At 41.3% G+C, this 18,892-nt stretch overlaps 2 protein-coding genes across 4 annotated transcripts in view; one reads left to right on the top strand and one right to left on the bottom strand.

Moving 5' to 3' along the window:
- The window catches only part of LOC147337117 (protein NLRC3-like), a 310,085-nt gene that overhangs the window by 120,469 nt on the left and 170,724 nt on the right, over nucleotides 1–18,892 (bottom strand). For 2 of the 3 annotated variants that reach the window (XM_086285757.1, XM_086285756.1), the window contains 4 exons: nucleotides 9,402–9,686; nucleotides 6,781–8,572; nucleotides 1,661–1,834; nucleotides 1,311–1,484 (listed from right to left, as the gene is read on the bottom strand). In XM_086285757.1, the coding sequence (XP_086141883.1) occupies nucleotides 1,311–1,484; nucleotides 1,661–1,834; nucleotides 6,781–8,572; nucleotides 9,402–9,686 (2,425 nt within the window). Of the gene's footprint in view, nucleotides 1–1,310; nucleotides 1,485–1,660; nucleotides 1,835–2,047; nucleotides 2,222–6,780; nucleotides 8,573–9,401; nucleotides 9,687–18,892 lie in introns of all 3 variants that reach the window. The other variant, XM_086285759.1, reaches the window with a different exon arrangement.
- Nucleotides 11,642–13,283, top strand: LOC147337121 (uncharacterized). Its single transcript, XM_086266114.1, has 3 exons — nucleotides 11,642–12,293; nucleotides 12,408–13,053; nucleotides 13,238–13,283. The coding sequence occupies exons 1-3, from the start codon at nucleotides 11,642–11,644 to the stop codon at nucleotides 13,281–13,283; spliced, it is 1,344 nt and encodes a 447-aa protein (XP_086122240.1).

An 18,892-nucleotide genomic window follows, 5' to 3' on the forward strand; every position in this document is an offset into this window, starting at 1 on the left:
TAGTTTAACCGGAAGCCCTTCACAATAATTGCAATGCCTTTATTTTGTACAACTACCATCAGTTCGTCTGTACTGATGGTAACTTAAAGTCACACTGATGTCGTTTAGTTTCTATAGTGTATGTAGTAGAAGTATACTACAGTACCCTGATCACTGATAGGATAGATTTATGTAGATATACACCTTTGTGTTTAACATTACTGCATTATAGTACTGTGATCTTTGTCCTTATATATGGCTATATTAGCTATACTGATGTATGTACATATATGTACGTACATATAACTGGATATGTAACTTATCTATTCATCTTCATCTATTCATCTATCCACTTAACGGCTACCCTGAGGTACCCCTGAGCAAGGTACCGTCCCTACACACTGCTCCCCGGGCGCCTGCTTAGTTGGCTGCCCACTGCTTCACTGAGTGAATGGGTCAAATGCAGAGAAAAACAAGTAATTTCCCCATGGGGATCAATAAAGTATCCATTATTATTATTATTATTATTATTATTATTATCTTATTTGTCATGTATTTGTATCGCACACGTGATCACAGCCACAAGAATCAATCAGTGAAAGAATAAAGTGCCTCAAACTGAACCTTAAGCTCCATTTCAAGTTGCTATACATCAATACAACCACTACAGCCTAAATTTTAATAATATGCATGCATTAAGTGTATAGTAATTACATAAATTGCAAAAAAGTGCAATAAACTACAAAAAACATTTAAAATAAACTATTTCCAGCAGTGCAATATGAGTCCTAAGTATCCCAGAAACGACACAGAAAGCTTTCTCTGCTGGGATGAACCACTGGAGCTCACCCAGTCATCCCTCTCTTTCTCTCAAGAAGTGAAATAAATATATTTATTATGTTACGAGTCTAATATTCTTTAAATCAAACTGTAATGAATAAATCAAGCAAGAAGATTTGGTGGCTCCAAGTGTTGTAGACGAAAAGATAAACATCTCATTTTGAGAAATAAGCCTTTAAAATTAAGTACTGTGAATAAAAAACAAACAGCGAACCAGTCAGTAGTCGCCAATATCCTCCTAATTTCATTCACAAAGAAATCAAATATATATATTATGGGCCCAAAGGAGCCTAACTCTTTAAATTAGGCAGTACATGAAGTATTTTTTCAATAAACAAAGACATGACTATAACAACTTTTAGTAATTCAGAGTCCAATTATCCACTCAAATGTAAATAAAAGTTCACTTGACAGCTGTAAAAGTTACCTGTTTATACAATAATATAAATCACATTTCAAATGATCATCTGTGGAAAAGTTTGAATCCTGACCTGAGAGTTTCCACTGCACACTGTGAACTCTTTAGTCCAGCGGACAGAAGCTTCACTCCTGAATCCTGCAGGTCAGAGTTACTCAGGTCCAGCTCTCTCAGACTGGAGGACTGGGAGCTGAGGACTGAGGACAGAGCTTCACAGCTTCTCTCTGACAGGTTACAGCCACTCAGTCTGAAAAATAAAAGACAGTCTATACAACAAATACTCATGTAGAGTTTGTTAATGCATTTCACAACATTAAATCTTGACTTTCTATTTTTAAAGGAAACATAAACATACTAAGATATCGTATCATATGGATGAACTTTAATTAATAATTCTAAAAACTAAATGTTTTCTGATCTGACCTCAGAGTATTCAGTTTACAATTTAAACGTTGTAGTCCAGCAGACAGAAGCTTCACTCCTGAATCCTGCAGCTTTCTGATACTCAGGTCCAGCTCTGTCAGACTAGAGGACTGCGAGCTGAGAACTGAGGACAGAGCTTCACAGTTTTCCTCTGAGAGTTCACAGATGTTAAGTCTGAAGATAAAAAAATGAATAAAGATTGTTGTTAAAGTGTAATCAGTGTGCAATAGCTTATTGTATTGTGCTGAACAGGTTAGTAAAGCTTCACTTTAACTTGGAAATAAATAAAAATGCTATGAAACAAGGATAACTGGATAAAGATATAAACAAAAACAAACATCAAACACATAAACAAACAGAACTAAACCGAATACAAATTGATCTGACCTCAGAACATTCAGTTTGGCATGTGGACTCTCCACTGCAGCAGACAGAAGCTTTACTGCTGAAGCCTTCAGGCTGTTGGTACTCAGGTCCAGCTCTCTCAGACTACAGGACTGGGAGCTGACCACTGACAACAAATTTTCACAGCCTTTCTCTGAGACGTTACAGCTTCTCAGTCTGAGAGAGAAAGGGAAAAAACCAAAACAAAAAAACCAAACAATATATGTGATCAAATTAAATTTGTTTATATGATGAACCATTTTTTTTTTACATTTTATTTTAAACCTATGAGACCATGAGTGCTACCAATCCAGTGCACACGATTGGTACCTTGATGGAACCTTGCTCAGGGGTACCACAAGGTAACTATTCGGTGGATTCGACCCCTGACCTTATGATCATGGGGCGACCACTCTGCCTACTGAGCTAATAATTCTGTGTACACTGTCATACAATATTAACTAAAACAATTATTTTAGAAAATTTTAGTAATTCAATAATCATTATGCTCATTACCTGTGTACTGTGAGGAACACTGGATTTTAAACACTAGCTGTATAAAACTCTTCCTGTTAAAGGTGCATATAAAGGAGATGAGCTGAAATCCTGTCTTCCTTCTCTCACCCCAGTTTTCTTCCTGTTAAAAGGGAGTTTTTCCTTCCCACTGTCGCCAAAGTGCTTGCTCATAGGGGTCATATGATTGTTGGGTTTTTCTCTGTATCTATTACTGTACGATCTACTGTACAATATAAAGTGCCTTGAGGCGACTGTTGTTGTGATTTGGCACTATATAAATAAAATTGAATTGAATTGAATTACATCCCATTTCAGGTACCTGGAACCTGAACCTTCTCTGGAAACCTGGGACACTGGCGGGTTTCTCTTGCTTACCTATCTGCTCATCCTCTTTCTTTCTGCTCGCATGATGATTTCCTGGTTGAGTTTGTAAAGACTTTTGCTCAGGACCTTCTTGCTGTGCGGCAACAGTGCTAACCACCGTCCGCTGTATGTTTTTCAGTCATTAAATCAAACCATGAAAGATCAGCTTGCTTCTCGTGATGAACCTGTCTGTTTTCGATTCCACACCAGGGTCTGCCCACTGGAAAGTTCGGGGATAAGGGTGGAGGATACTCACACAAACAAAAAAAACCCAGATTGCAACTCCAAGTCTCTGTACTAGTTAACCAGACCTTTCAGGCTCTTGTTCAATCAGAACCTCATGGAGTCTGAGTTAGCGAGACAGTTAAACATCCCTCTATGCGCCCTTAATCCGCCCATTCCCACTAAGTCATTAAATAACCGAGTGTCCCCTCACTTAACTCACCGCACAGAGCCTGTCACCCTTGGCAGGTCAGAGGGTAATCAGTTAGAGTCTGTTCTGTCATTCAAATTGCCTTGTTTCCGCCCGTCCACCGGAACCATCAACCAACACTGAGACTGTTTTAGATCTCTCCTCTGTGCCCACCAAATGTCATGATCTTCAGGAAGTATTTAGCAAAAGTAAAGCGCTTTCACTGCCACCTCACAGACCACATGACTGTACCATAGAACTCCTCTCTGGCTCCACCCGGCCTTCTAGCTGGCTGTATAACCTGTCTAGACCTGAGTGTGCGGCTATGGAAAAGTACATTAAGGAATCCCTCGGTGCAGGCATAATCCAACGATTGTCATCTCAAGTTGGAACTTCTTTTTTGTGGGGAAAAAGGATGGCTCTCTCTGGCCATGCATTTACTTCAGGGGCCTCAGTGATATTACCATCAAGAATAAGTACTGTTAAGGTTCAAATATTGGGGAAGGAGAGTACAAACAAACAGGGTCCAGAAGAGCTTGGTCAGACAATTGATTTTAATGAAATACACGCGTGGGGGGACCAGCTCCGTTCGCGGACGGCGCTGATCTCCGACCTAATCAAAGCATAAACAGATATTTTATACAATCAGGGCTTGAATTTAATGACTCCCCCTCAACGTCAGATCCATTTCATACATAGGTCACATCAAAACCACAATGACTTGTAACACAGTTTAAAAAGAACATTGTCTCTGTCTTCATAGCAGATGTTTCCTGTCAACCTTTCTGATTAGCGCTTCTTCAAAACCGCAGACAATGTTTTTGCAGTGAGCGAGCACTTTTGCAAGCCCACAATTACAAGCAAACATGATATGTCACGACCTTACGTGGCACTCTGTGTCACATCTCACCTATAAATGATTCTCTCTGAGTGTGTGTGTGTGTGTGTGTATGTGTCGTCCTTAAATGCTCTCTCATCTCACCCGTTGCACTTCTGAACTTTCACCAGAACAGAGGCTTATCTTTACATGTAATCCTCAAAATAACCTGCACTTAGACTCTGCTTTCGGTTTCAGTTCTGCAAAAGGCACACTCTGCAAACCTGCAATTTCCTGTCAGCCTGTGGCTTAGTCTTTCTGAAAGACACACACTGTTTAAACATCTGAATGCAATATCAATACTGTAGATTATATTATTAATGCAATGGTAATGATGATGATTATTAACAATAGCAGTAAAATAATTTCCCTGCTCTCCACAGTACCTATTACCTCATTAGCTCTGCTTTCAGGCCATTTCACAGCGCTACAGGGTTTACAAAACCCCACCTCCGCAACGCTTACCACTTTTTCCAGATCAATCAGGGAGACAAGTGGAAGACCGTTTTAAACATGCCATTGGAGGACTACGAGTATTTGGTCATGCCGCCTGGGTTAACTAATGCTCCCGCAATGTTTCAAGATTAGTTAACAATGTCCTCCGGGACTTCCTTGACAGGTTCGTATTGGTGTATCTGGATGATATCCTCATTTTTCCCAAAACCTGCAAGGAACATCAGTCCCATGTCCATGCTATTTTTCCAACGTTTGCTGGAGAATAAACCTTATGTCAAAGCAGAAAAGTGTGAATTCCATTCCTCATCAATAACTTTTTTCGGTTACATTTTGGCACGGGGGCAGGTGAAGACGGATCTGGCAAATGTGAAAGCTTTCACAGAGTGGCCTACCCCTTGTACCCATTGTAGATTCCAGAAGCATCTCCAATGGGTTTTGGGAATAGCAAATTTTTATAGACTGTTCATTTTCAACTATAGTCAGGTAGCTGCACCACTCAAGTCTCAGCATGCATCTGGTCCCCCAAAGCTGAAACTGCATTCACCAAACTGAAGTATCTGTTCACCACAGCGCCTTTTTGGTTCACCCTGATCACAGTTATCATTGCAAAGGTGGACACATCAGAAATTGGAGAAGGGAGAGGTAAATGATGCCAATTGAAAGAGAATGCTTTGGGGGGGGGGGGGGGGGGTCATGCTGCTGTCATGGTCTGTGTGAGCGGCGGTGGTTTCCCACTAGACTCTGGTTTCTGCCTTTGGGTGAAGCCTGGTCAGCCTGTCCATTGTCCATACCTGACAGTAATCTACTAGGCTGAATATAACATCAGCACTCCCAATAACTCTGCTAACCTCCTAATCCTCGGATCATCTACTCACTCTTGCAGTTCAGTCACGTTTTCCTGGATGCTGGTCTTCTTGATTCACTCACAGCCACATTAATGCCTTTCGTCTCTTAGACTTACTGGACCACTTTGCCTGGATTCAAAGCTAACAAGTACTCACCCAGACCTCACCACCTGCCTTCCCCAAGTTGCTTTCCGACTGCTGACAAGTAAATGGTAAATGGACTGATTCTTATATAGCGTTTTTCTACTCTCCCGGAGTACTCACAGCACTCTATACAACATGCCACATCCACCCAATCACACCCATTCTCACAAACACTTTATCTGAACTTAGTGCTTTCTAAGTACATTCACACGCATTCATACTCTGATGGATGCATCGGAGAGCAAGTTGGGGTTAGTATCTTGCCCAAGGATACTTGACATGCAGACTGGAGGAGCCAGGGATCGAACCACCAACCTTCCGATCAGTAGGTCAGATCAGACCAGCTTTACCTCCTGAGCTACAGAAACCCCAAATAAGACATTGAAGATAACCTCGTTCACTTACTGTAACCTCCACCAGTGATCTTTCTGATGCTGCTCTACCTCTGTTACAGTGACTCAGATTACCATCTACCAAGACCCATTTCCGGAAACCTACCATAGAGCCCACTTCATGCTCACAGCTTCAAGTGCTTGACTTCCGCCATAGTTCACAGTTCATGTTAAAAAATTCCAAGTGTCAAGTTCCTGTGTGTAAATAAAGCCTTCACGTCTAGTAATATTCAGTTCCTTCACCTTTGTCTGTATTTTGGGTTCACCATGTTGTTCTGGCCACACCGAGGTATCAGATTTATATTTGAAAAACAGAGAGACATGGGGGATTGCAATAAAGATGAGACACAAACCAGACCTTAAAATAAGAACATCTGAAAACGATGTAGGTGCAGTCTGGTAGCTCAAGTATTTGCTTTAAAAAACAGAGTTAGACTCCTGGTTGTTGGAGACAAGTGAAAAACTTGAGGATAATAAACCTGTCAGAGGGGCTGAAGGATCAGAGCTCATGTTCTTATAGGCTGGATCTGGATTGTGCTTTGATTCGAGTTGAAGACAAAAATATTTCAGAAATGCTGACATGTCCTGCTGGAGAGAAATATTTAAAGTATCATGACTATTTTAGTGACTATTTTTTAATTTTTCTAAAATGGTAGTGTTCTTTGAACTGAGCACCTCTGATTTATTTCCCATGATTTTAAGAATGAAGCGATGAGTTCATGTTTACTTACAGAGCTTTGTTGGAGGCTTTGACCACTGGCAACAGCCTCAGAAGAGCCTCCTCTGAAGCAGAGTATTTCTTCAGGTCAAACTCATCCAGATCTTCTTCTGATGACAGTAAGATGAAGACCAGAGCTGACCACTGAGCAGGAGACAGTTCATCTGTGGAGAGACTTCCTGATCTCAGGGACTGTTGGATCTCCTCCACTAGAGAACGATCATTCAGTTCATTCAGACAGTGGAACAGATTGATGCTTTTCTCTGCAGACAGATCCTCACTGAGCTTCTCCTTGATGTACTGGACTGTTTCCTGATTGGTCTGTGAGCTACTTCCTGTCTGTGTCAGCAGACCTCGTAGGAGAGTCTGATTGGTCTGCAATGAAAGACCCAGGAGGAAGCGGAGGAACAAGTCCAGGTGTCCATTTGGACTCTGTAAGGCCTTGTTCACAGCACTCTGGTAGAAGTGTGTCTCTGCAGATTCTCCTGTGTTAGACTTCTTGGGGGTTGTTTGTTCTTCCAGCAGATTGAGTCCAGAGTTGATGAAGGTCAGATGGACATGAAGAGCAGCCAGAAACTCCTGAACACTCAGATGGATGAAGCAGAACACCTTGTCCTGGTACAGTCCTCTCTCCTCTTTAAAGATCTGTGTGAACACTCCTGAGTACACTGAGGCTGCTCTGATATCGATGCCACACTCTGTCAGGTCTGATTCATAGAAGATCAGGTTTCCTTTCTGCAGCTGATCAAAAGCCAGTTTTCCCAGAGACTCAATCATCTTCCTGCTCTCTGGACTCCAGTGTGGATCTGTTGCACGTCCTCTATTATACTTGACCTTCTTCACTTTGGCCTGAACCACCAGGAAGTGGATGTACATCTCAGTCAGGGTGTTGGGCAGCTGTCCTCCCTCTCTGGTTTCCAGCACATCCTCCAGAACTGTAGCAGTGATCCAGCAGAAGACTGGGATGTGGCACATGATGTGGAGGCTTCGAGCTTTCTTGATGTGGGAGATGATCCTGCTGGCCTGCTCCTCATCTCTGAATCGGTTCCTGAAGTACTCCTCCTTCTGTGGGTCAGTGAACCCCCTGACCTCTGTCACCCTGTGAACATACTCAGGGGGGATCTGGTCTGCTGCTGCAGGTCGTGTGGTTATCCAGACGTGAGCATAGGGAAGAAGCGTCCCCCTGATCAGGCTTGTGAGAAGTACATCAACTGTGGTGGGCATCGTAATATCAGTCACACTCTTAGTGTTGTTGAAGTCCAGAGGACCTCGACACTCATCCAGACCATCAAAGATGAACACAACCTGGAAGTCTTCAAAGCTGCAGATTCCTGCTTCTTTGGTTTCAGTAAAGAAGTGATGAACAAGTCCCACCAAGCTGAACTTTTCCTCTTTCAGCACATTCAGCTCTCTGAAAGTGAATAGAAATATGAACTGGATGTCCTGGTTGGCTTTGTCTTCAGCCCAGTCCAGGCTGTATTTCTGTGTTAAGACTGTTTTCCCAATGCCAGCCACTCCCTTTGTCAGCACTGTTCTGATCAGGTCCTGTCTTTTGGGTGAGTCTTTAAAGATGTCTTCTTGTCTGATGGTTGTTTCTGGTCTGTGTGGTTTCCTGGATGCTGTTTCAATCTGTCTGACCTCATGTTCATTATTGACCTCTGCAGTCCCTCCCTCTGTGATGTAGAGCTCTGTGTAGATCTGATTCAGGAGGGTTGGGTTTCCTGCTTTAGCGATGCCCTCAAACACACACTGGAACTTCTTCTTTAAGAGAGACTTGAGTTTAGGCTGACACTTCTGAAGAGCATCTGAATCAAAAAAAGGAAAAAAGAAGGAAAAATACAAATCTGGTCTGAAGGAGCTATGTGATGTACTTTGGCCTTTATTTAACCTATCAAGTTTTTAATATACTCATTCTACCAGAAATCAAAAAGGGGCTTCAGGAATTCCTAAATGTATTTCCTGAAAAAAGCCACGTTAAATGTTTTGAACCTCCACATCTGCATTGCTTTGCAGCTTTTTATATGTACCTGATGCCAACATGTGCAGGCTAAACAGGTTTCTGCTTTCTGTGCCTCTTCTCCAAACTTTGTAACCAAAAATAACAACATTGAAGTGTCATAATGTTCCCCACTGCTATGTTATTTAAAGAAGCATCTGAGAGAGATTCAGTAATTCACATTTAATTCTTGTCGTAATTTACAATGGCAAAAGATAATGTAAACCCTTTCTGGCCACAATTTGCTTTATTATATGTAAATGTGGCATTTTTTTCATTAAACATTTAAGTCAAATGACCGATGCTTAAAGAGTGTCCTCTTGTTAGAGAAACACTCTGACTTTTCTTTTTTAAGGCAATCAGTTTTCATGGTTTTTAAAAGTAAAGAACACTTGTGTTTAATTAAATACAGATCACATTAGATCTAAGTAGTTTCACACGTTTATGACGATCATCAAAATTCCTCCATGTAGTTTAGAAAATACATTTGCAGGCATGTAACAAATCCAAACATTCGTCGTAGAATGACGTTCTTGCCCTCTCCTTTTTCTTACAATGAATTCTGAGGTTTCACTTTCACATCTCAACAAACTGCAAGGTGACCATTTTTATTCATGGTATCTGATGCATGACCTCACCTTGTTGAGCAGATGGATCAGAGTTCAAACGCAGCTGAGAGAAAAGAAAAGGATCTTTGATCTGAAGATGCTTGATTGTTATCTTGCATGCTTTGTCTCCTTTTTTCCTCACTGTGTCGATCAAGCTGCGTGCCTTGTCTGCTCTGAGTGGGTTCCCCTCCAGTATCGATTCTTCCTCCAACTTATTTAAGATACCATCACTTACAAGGGCCTCAAGGAGCAGTTTAAGGATTTCTATTGTTACCCTCCAGACAAAGGCTGACCGTACCCTGGCAAGCTCCTCCTCTACAGGAAGAAGAAAGAGACATAAACATGCTTCTCAGTCGAAATCATGTGAAAAATACAGTGGAACCCCGACTTACGAATACCCCATTTAACAAAAAATTCAAGTTACGAAGGCAATGAACGGCAATATTTCTGCCCATGGTACGGCAAAATGCCGGTGTAACGAAATCCGCTGGCTCTGATTGGCTGAGCCTACAATGCCCACAAGGCCTTCCGAATCATGTGACAACCCCTTGGCTTCCGTACTCGTGCTTCGCTGTTCCACTTGAACGACATATTGTTGTTCTAGTTAGCAATTAGCCTATCGTTCAGCATCACCTCACTCAAAAGGTGCAATGGCTGTTTCGACTTAAGAAAAATTTCGACTTACGAAAGACCCTCGGGAACGGATTAATTTCGTAAGTCGGGGTTCCACTGTATTTTAACTTTGTTCAATTAACACTTCAACATCTCATCAACAAATACTAAATTTTAGGGTGTGTAGGGTTAAAATGATGCCAGCTTAAAATGAAACCGAAGAAAAAATTGAAACTGAAAAATAATGAAAAATATGAAAAACAAAATCTTGTCATTCATATCCTGCATTCCAGATTAAGTTTAAAATAAGAACGAGTGCAAGTACGAACGTGAGAATTATGTATATTGTAATAGGTATATTGTACCTAAATGATAGTATATTGTACAAACATGAAAAGTATATTGTTAGAACTATATCTAATATTGTTAGAACAATAGTATACTATAATAATAAACTTTTCACGTTATAATGTGACATAGCTCTATTTTTCTTTTGCCTGGGTGGCGGCTCTACGCTTCCGTACTACGCTTCTGTATCCAACACTTTTCAATGTGGCCTCACAAAATTATTATGACTACAACAACCATGAAAAGAGTTGGATGGACATTGCTACTCAATCACAGCTGCCTGGTCAATGTTTTTCATTAGTAATTTAGCAAAGTTGATGGTGTGTGTGTCTGTAAGACAGAGAGAGGGAGAGCGAGGGACAGATTTTGTATGATAAGCTTCATGTTATGAAGGCACAGTTTGAGCACTCGGGTCGCATCAGAGCATCAGGCCATATAGTGTGAGACCCTGCATCGTGACCTATGAACTTCTAACCTCTGCGATTTAATTGTACAGTTTGAGCAGGAGCTGAATAACGCGACTGGAAAAAAAAAATCGCACAGTGTTTGCCCAGCTTAATGCAGACTGTTTAAACTAAACAAGCTGCTGTTTCACATAATAAACCCTGTCAGCTGCAGTATTGTCTTCTGTTTTAACAGTTAAAGCAGTAGAGACGAGCTGTTTGCATGTGCGTGGAACTCTAGCGTCATTAACCATGCTAGCTGTTAGCTTATAGCTCACGCTAGCTAACCAGCGAGCAGTTAAAAGGACAGCTGAAGCTGCACAAAATACCCACAAACTTATCTCACTACAATGTAGCGCCGAAAATATGACTCGCAGCTCAAGCTCGACACAGCGTCTGTAACATAAGACTGACATCCAGCTAACCACAGCTAAAAGATATTTAGAGAAAACTTACAGTTTCCTCAGGTTACATGAACTGAGTTGTTTCACGCTGAAAAGTTGGTTTGTTTTGGCTCTCACTGAAGACATAGCTGCTCTTTTGTGCTGCTTTTACCCAATGGTATCTTTTGCGAGTGTGGACGCGTCATCTGTTTGCTCCTTAAATGCTTTTCTTCTTTTATTGATTTTTATGCTGATTTTTTCCCTTTTTTCCGTATGAGCTTACCTGCGATAGCTTCTGGACACTTATAGATCATTAGGACTAAAGTGTTCTTAACAGAAACAGCAACATTTTTATAGTTACCTTATCCTCAGCGCTCCGTGTGTCTGTGGCCTAGACACAGCTGAAGCCTGATTACAGTGTCTGGGCACCGAACAGCCCCAATAGCCTGGAAAGGTGCTAACCGCTAGGCTAACTAGCAACAAGATGCCTTCCCTCTCCACAGATGACTACCACAGCCTCCTGCAGAAGATTGCAGTACTGGAGACAAAAATTCATCGCTTAGAAGTAAACGTGGAGGTAAATGGACTGTGTGGAAATGAAACAACCTTGCCTTTGATTCAAAACAATGGCGATGAGCAAGCTAGTACACAGCTAAGGAGCACAGATAACATGACCAAGAAAGTAGACTCTGTGCATTATTATAAATCCTCAAGTGATAATCCCCCCTTGGACTGTCTTGGTGCAAAACCAAGACATAAATCATGTCTCCTGGAAGGCGGAGGACGTATCACGGGCAGAGCACAGCGAGCTGAAATCTCTGAAACCGACTGGCCTTCACTTCCTACGAGACAGAGAAGCTCTTCTACCCCTGTATACGAGAGGAAACAGGACTGGACAACCGTGAATAGGAAGGTTAACAACAAACCTCCAAAACAACTGAATGTGAAACTGCACAACAGATTTGCTCCACTATCAAAGGACCCTGGATCTATATCGGACAACCATCCATCTAAAAGCAGCGAAGTAAGGTCTGAAAATCTGTTGAAAAGTAAAAGACCACAGGGAAAGCTAAAGGCTAGGCCTGAAACTCTGATTGTGGGTGACTCTGCCGTAAAGGATGTACAAAGGATGTGCGGTAAGAACACTAAAGTCCTCTGCTTTCCTAACGATATGGTCAACAACCTGAAGGAGAGAATTCTTCAAATTGCAGATGAATATCCAACTGTGACAAACATTGTTCTGCATACAGGGTCAAACGATGTGTCCAAACAACAGTCGGAGGTTCTGAAACGGGACTTTACTGGATTACTAAATACTGTAAACTCTCTGAATGCAGCTGTATTCATCAGTGGACCTGTACCGCCGGTCAGAGGAGGAGACGAGAGATTCAGCAGGTTGTTTACACTGAATAAATGGCTTATATCAGCATGTACTGACCACTCGGTGCATTTTATCAACAACTTTAATATTTTTTGGGAACGCAGGCATTTGTTTAAAGCAAATGGATTTAATTTTAACAAGTCAGGGGTGAAACTGTTCACCTCCAACTTGTTTTATTCCATACGTCATCCATCCGTGCTTGGTGCCAAGGCTGAGATAAACGAGGAGTTATCTCATAAAGAGGAACAAACAGTACTCCAAGAACAGACAAAGCCCAGCAGAAACCTTGAGGAGGAGCTCCATCTGCCCCCACCCGGGAAGAGCCTCAGAAAGGAGAGACATCTGAGGCAAGAAGAGGGGTCCCTATTTGCCTCCAACTCTCTCAACAACACCAACGACCAGGACCAGGGACCACGATCTTCCCCAGTCCCCCAAACCCCTGACAGGCCATCACCCTCCTCCCCCTCCCTTTCTCCCTCCTCCCCACACCTGAAATTCACTGAGGAGATGATGGAGCGAGTCAATGCTGGGCTCAGATCTACCCCCCGGCCCAATCCCTTTTTGTCCCCCATAAACCCCCCACCAGAGCGGCCAAAGGTTCGCCATCGAGCCCCACCCTCATCAGAGCAATCGAAGTCACATTGCCCAGCCTCGCCCCCCTTAGTTCCTCCTTACCACCTTCACGCTCTGTCTCCACAGTCTGATGTGTTTAGGGTCCGGGCTGCGAGGATTATGGCAGTGGTGACTTTTCCCAGGAGAAGCTGGGACCCTGTTTACTAGAAGGTTTTAAAATCTCTGTACTTTTAGGTGACAGAAGGAGACATGTGGCCTGGTCAAAACACAGAGAGGTGCACTCTAAAAGATCTTTAAACATAGTAAACATACCTTGTGTGCCACAGACTGCTCCCAAACACGAGGGGACAAGTAATACCTCTAAAACACTTAAGTTGGCTTTATTAAACGTTAGATCTTTAGCTGGGAAAACATTTTTAATTAATGATTTAATCACTGAGCACAGCCTTGATTTTATGTTTTTAACTGAAACTTGGTTGGACCAAAGTAACAGTGGAGCTGTTCTCATCGAGACGACCCCTCCTAACTACAGTTTTATCAGTGAGGTCAGGACGAGCAGGAGAGGAGGAGGGGTTGCTGTCTTATTTAATGAATCATTTCAATGTAAGCAGCTATCTCCTGGAAGTTTTCAGTCTTTTGAATATGTGGCTTTACAGCTGAAGGCCCCATCCAAAGTTGTGTTTCTTAATGTTTACAGGCCTCCCAAATACTGCACAGACTTTTTTAATGACCTCAGTGAACTGCTGTCTGTGATCTGTGTTGATTTCGACTGTGTAATTATTGTTGGGGATTTTAACATCCATGTGGACAACCCTCAGGACAAAGGGACTAAAGACCTGAGTAACACTCTGGGCAACTTTGGGCTGACTCAGCATGTAACAGACGCCACACATAATAGAGGACACACTCTTGACCTACTGATCTCCAAAGGCCTGAGCATTTCAAAGGTTACTGTGTCTGATGTGGGCCTGTCTGATCATTACTGTGTTTTCTTTGAAAGTAAAATCTCAGCCCACACAAATATATCAACAACAGTGATCACAAAACGGTGTATAACTGAACACAGTAGTGCAATTTTTTACCAGGTCTTCCCATTAACACCTGACCTGTCCAGAGGGTCAGTCAATGAGCTCGTCAATAGCTTCAATGCTAACATGTTAAATGTAATGGACACTATTGCTCCCATTAAGGTGAAGGTTATCTCTGGAAGGAAAAAGTCTCCATGGAGAAACTCCACACTGGTGAAAAATGAAAAAAGAGAGTGTAGGAAAGCTGAGCGCAGATGGAGAAAAACAAACCTCCAGGTTCATTATGACATCTATAAAGAGAAACTTCACAATTATAATTTACAACTGAGGAGTGCAAGGAGGTCCTACTTCTCTGACATCATCACTAAAAACAGCCATAATGCTCGGGTCTTATTTTCTACAGTTGACAGGCTAACGAACCCTCCTGTGTCAGTGGCAGCTGAACTTCATTCGACCATGGCCTGCAATGACTTTGCCAAATTCTTCACAGAAAAAATCCAAAAAATTAGACAAGCAATTGGTACATCAACAGCAGATCCAGGATATGTACTGTGTCCACCAAAAAACTGTTTAAACACCATGAAACAGTTTCAACCTATTAACAGCAAAGACCTGGAGGACATCTTAGGTCAACTGAACTCCTCCTCCTGCTGTTTAGATGTCCTGCCAACAAGTTTTTTCAAAAAGGTCTCAAAGACTTTAGAGTCAGACCTGTTACAGATCGTCAACTTTTCTTTATTATCAGGTGTGTTTCCAGAATCACTAAAAACTGCTGTAATCAAACCTATACTGAAAAAGGACAATCTTGACAAGACACAAATGAACAACTACAGGCCGATCTCAAATCTCTCATTTTTAAGTAAGATCATTGAAAAAGCAGTTTCTCAACAGCTCAGTTACTTCTTAAAACAGAATAACTACTACGATGCCTTCCAGTCAGGTTTTAGACAGAACCACAGCACTGAAACCGCTCTGACCAAAGTGTTTAATGACATATGTCTGAATACAGACAGTGGAAAAATGTCAGTCTTAGTTTTACTGGATCTCAGTGCAGCATTTGATACAGTTGACCACAACATATTACTCAAACGACTGGAGAACTGGGCAGGTCTTTCAGGAACTGTACTAAACTGGTTCAAAACATACGTAGAAAACAGGAAATACTTTGTATCAATAGGTAACTTCACATCTGAGCAGACAAGTATCACATGTGGAGTTCCCCAAGGTTCCATCTTGGGACCCCTTCTGTTTAACATTTACATGCTCCCACTGGCACAGATTATAAAGAACAACAAAATAAACTGTCGTAGCTATGCAGATGACACACAAATATATATCACAATGTCACCAGGAGACCAAGGCCCCGTACAATTTTCTCCAGCTAAACAAAAACAAAACTGAGGTAATAGTCTTTGGCGCCAAAGAAAAACGATTACAGGTCACCAGAGAACTTCAATCTATACATCTACAAACCACAAACCAGGCGAGAAATTTGGGTGTAGTGATGGATGCAGACCTAAACTTAGAAAAACACATTAAGACAATAACAAAGTCAGCTTACTATCACCTCAAGAATATTTCAAGGATAAAAGATCTGATGTCTCAACAGGACCTGGAAAAACTAGTCCATGCATTCATCTTTAGTAGGCTTGATTACTGTAACAGCATCTTTACAGGTCTACCTAAAAAAAATCAGTCAGACAACTACAGCTCATTCAGAACTCTGCTGCTCGAGTCCTCACTAAGACCAAAAAAGTGGACCACATCAGTCCAGCTCTGAGGTCCTTACACTGGCTGCCTGTCCGTCAGAGGATAGACTTTAAAGTTCTGATGCTGGTCTATAAAGCTCTGAATGGTTTAGGACCAAAATACATCAGTGACCTCCTGACCCAGTATGAACCTTCCAGATCCCTCAGGTCATCTGGATCCGGTCTTTTATCAGTTCCCAGAGTCAGAACCAGACACGGAGAAGCTGCATTCAGCTTTTATGCTCCTTATATCTGGAACAAACTCCCAGAAAGCCTCAGATCAGCTGAAACACTCAGTTTATTTAAATCCAGGTTGAAGACTCACCTGTTCTCAGCTGCATTTGAATAAAGCACCAAATCCACACTTTAAGCTTAAATTTCAAAACTTACATTTAACTACTGATTTTATCTACTGTTCTGATTTTATCTGTTTTGATTTTATATACTGTTTTGTTTGTTTGTTTGTTTGTTTGTTTGCTTGTTTTAATCAATTTTAAATCATGCTTTTTATTTGTTTTTCTTTCTAATGTCTCTGTAAAGCACTTTGAATCACCTTGTTGTTGAATTGTGCTATACAAATAAATTTGCCTTGCCTTGCCTTGCCTTTAAGCGAAACATTCTTTGTATGTGAGGAAAATGCTGTTCATCCTCTTCAGCTCTAGCGTAGACAACTGGCTTTGCCATGTTTTCATGTGTGTCTTCTTTCCGTGTGTCCGCTACTTTGAAACGCTTGGGCCGCTCTGCCCGCCACAGTTTCAAGCTGGTCATGTGACTGCATGGCCACATCTGATTGGTAAAAAAGTTACCGGAAACTCCACTGGCGGCATGTTATCTAATGTGTTAAACTAATTATTTTTTAAAAAGTAACGAGTCAAATTTTGGAAATGTAGCAGAGTAAAAGTACCGTTTCTTCTTCACAAATGTACTCAAGTAAAAGTAAAAAGTATCGTGCAAAAAGGGTACTTTAAAAGTAAATTTTTTTTCCAAAAACTTACTCAAGTAAATATAACGGAGTAAATGTAACTCGTTACTACCCACCTCTGCAGACGGGCAAGTATACAGGTATACTATGAACAAATATACATATATAAAGATGAAGCACTGTGAGGTAAACAGATCTACAGAGTGCTATGAAAATATCTACAGTAGTGGAAGCGTAGCTCTCTGAACAGACTATAACAGTGTAGGCACTATAACAGAGACTACACCATGTCAGTGTCCTAAAACTACAGCAGTAACCAACGTGGTGAATGTTGATAATGAAAGGATCATGGTCACTGGGAGGAGGAGTGTAGAAGGGTTAGGTGAGTGTGGATGGAAAGGCTCAGCGGGGACTGAGTTCAGTAGGGTGACAGCTGTGGGGAAGAAGCTGTTCCTAAACCTGCTGGTTTTAGTCTGAAGGCTCCTGTAGCGCCTCCTGGAGGGGAGGAGGAGCTGGAAGAGTTTATTGGCAGTATGAGAGGAGTCTGAGAATGATGCATACTCGGCTTAGAAATCTCTTTTTGAGCGTTGTGTGATGGAGAACTTTGCTTTGTGTAATGTTATAAATACTTGGATAATCCTCAGAGTCTCTGGACTTTTACTTAGAGATATTATATTCAGTCCTGTGGATAGTTATATATTTAAAAATATATGATCCTCTCTGGTTACTCTGGTATAAATGACTCTGAATCACTTAATGGTAAATAACACACTATTTGCAAATTTGCAAACTGTGAAAGAATTCCAGATGACAAGTCTGTAGTTCGACATACAAGTGACGACCTTTGACCTTCATCAGTTTTTATTTAATTGTGTCAGAGAAACTCAAACGTGCTCTTCATGCAGCTGAGTACATTCAGTGTTTAAAACGGAAGCTGTGCAGGTCTGAGATCAGCAGCTTTGTGAAACACCAAGCTGAGGTCCTGTTAATGCTGATATATAGTGACACAGTTACATTTCAATTTAATTCAATTTTATTCATATAGCGCCAAATCACAACAACAGTCACCTGAAGGTGCTTTATATTGTACAGTAGATCGTACAATAACAGATACAGAGAAAAACCCAACATTCATATGATACATGGGTGATTAATCCTTTTGACTTTGTTTTTATCAATAAAACAGCTGCAGCTTTCACTACAGCACATGTGGTGCTTTAACCTTTGTACTGTTTGCATCAGTTCATTCTGCAGTTAACATGTGAACATGTTGGATGATCTGTCTGCTGTCACTGGGTGGTGCTGAGGTCTGAATCTGAGGGCAGCTCCTGCAATCACAAAGAGAACAGAACCATCACAAACTGAAATATAAAGTTTATCTCAAATCTGAAATAGAGCTGATCCTTCTGTCCTCACACACCCAGGATCTGAAGTTCTTCTCTTACATTTCTTTAGTTCTTCAGCTCTGCTCACATACGAGCTGTTTATTTTTTAAAGCCGTATATACCAACAGATTTTCCAATATAATGTTAACCTTTGAGTTGTTGGTGCTTTGTGAATGTGAATCTGCATACATGAGCAGACGGAGCAGGTTTCAGTCCTGGTTCAGTCTGCTGCTGCACCGTGGTCACCAACATACAGAGGTATCATAACAAATATTAATGCTTTTTTCCCTCTCAAAGGATGTAAGCTGTACTGCACATGTAACTTTGTGAACTTACCTCAATAAGAATGATTCAGACTGTTTTATTTAACCTGAATATTTGAAACAAACTTAGTAAAAACAATACACAGAGTCAGTGCTAAAAATGTAATCCGAGGAAAAATGAAACACACATTTTAACTTAAGCTGCCAAGCAGAAGTATTTGGTTTGAGTATATAAATATTAGGCTTTGCTATTTAATCTGTAATTAATGATTAATGAGGGGTTACTGAAGTGCAAGCCTTTTTTAAAATATGTGTTAATATCCTTACAGATGTGGCAAAAGAGTGAAAACATGCTGCTGTTTGCACATATTGAATAATCAGCTCTGCACAGGAGCTGCAGCAGAGTGCAGCCTGTTGCCTTACAGTGTAATACTC

Source organism: Aulonocara sp. 'chitande type north' Nkhata Bay, linkage group LG3 (assembly GCF_057382095.1).
Source record: "Aulonocara sp. 'chitande type north' Nkhata Bay isolate Kocher_YH1m ecotype deep benthic linkage group LG3, A_spYH_male_GT1.1, whole genome shotgun sequence".
In the NCBI taxonomy this organism is placed as follows: Eukaryota; Metazoa; Chordata; class Actinopteri; order Cichliformes; family Cichlidae; genus Aulonocara; species Aulonocara sp. 'chitande type north' Nkhata Bay.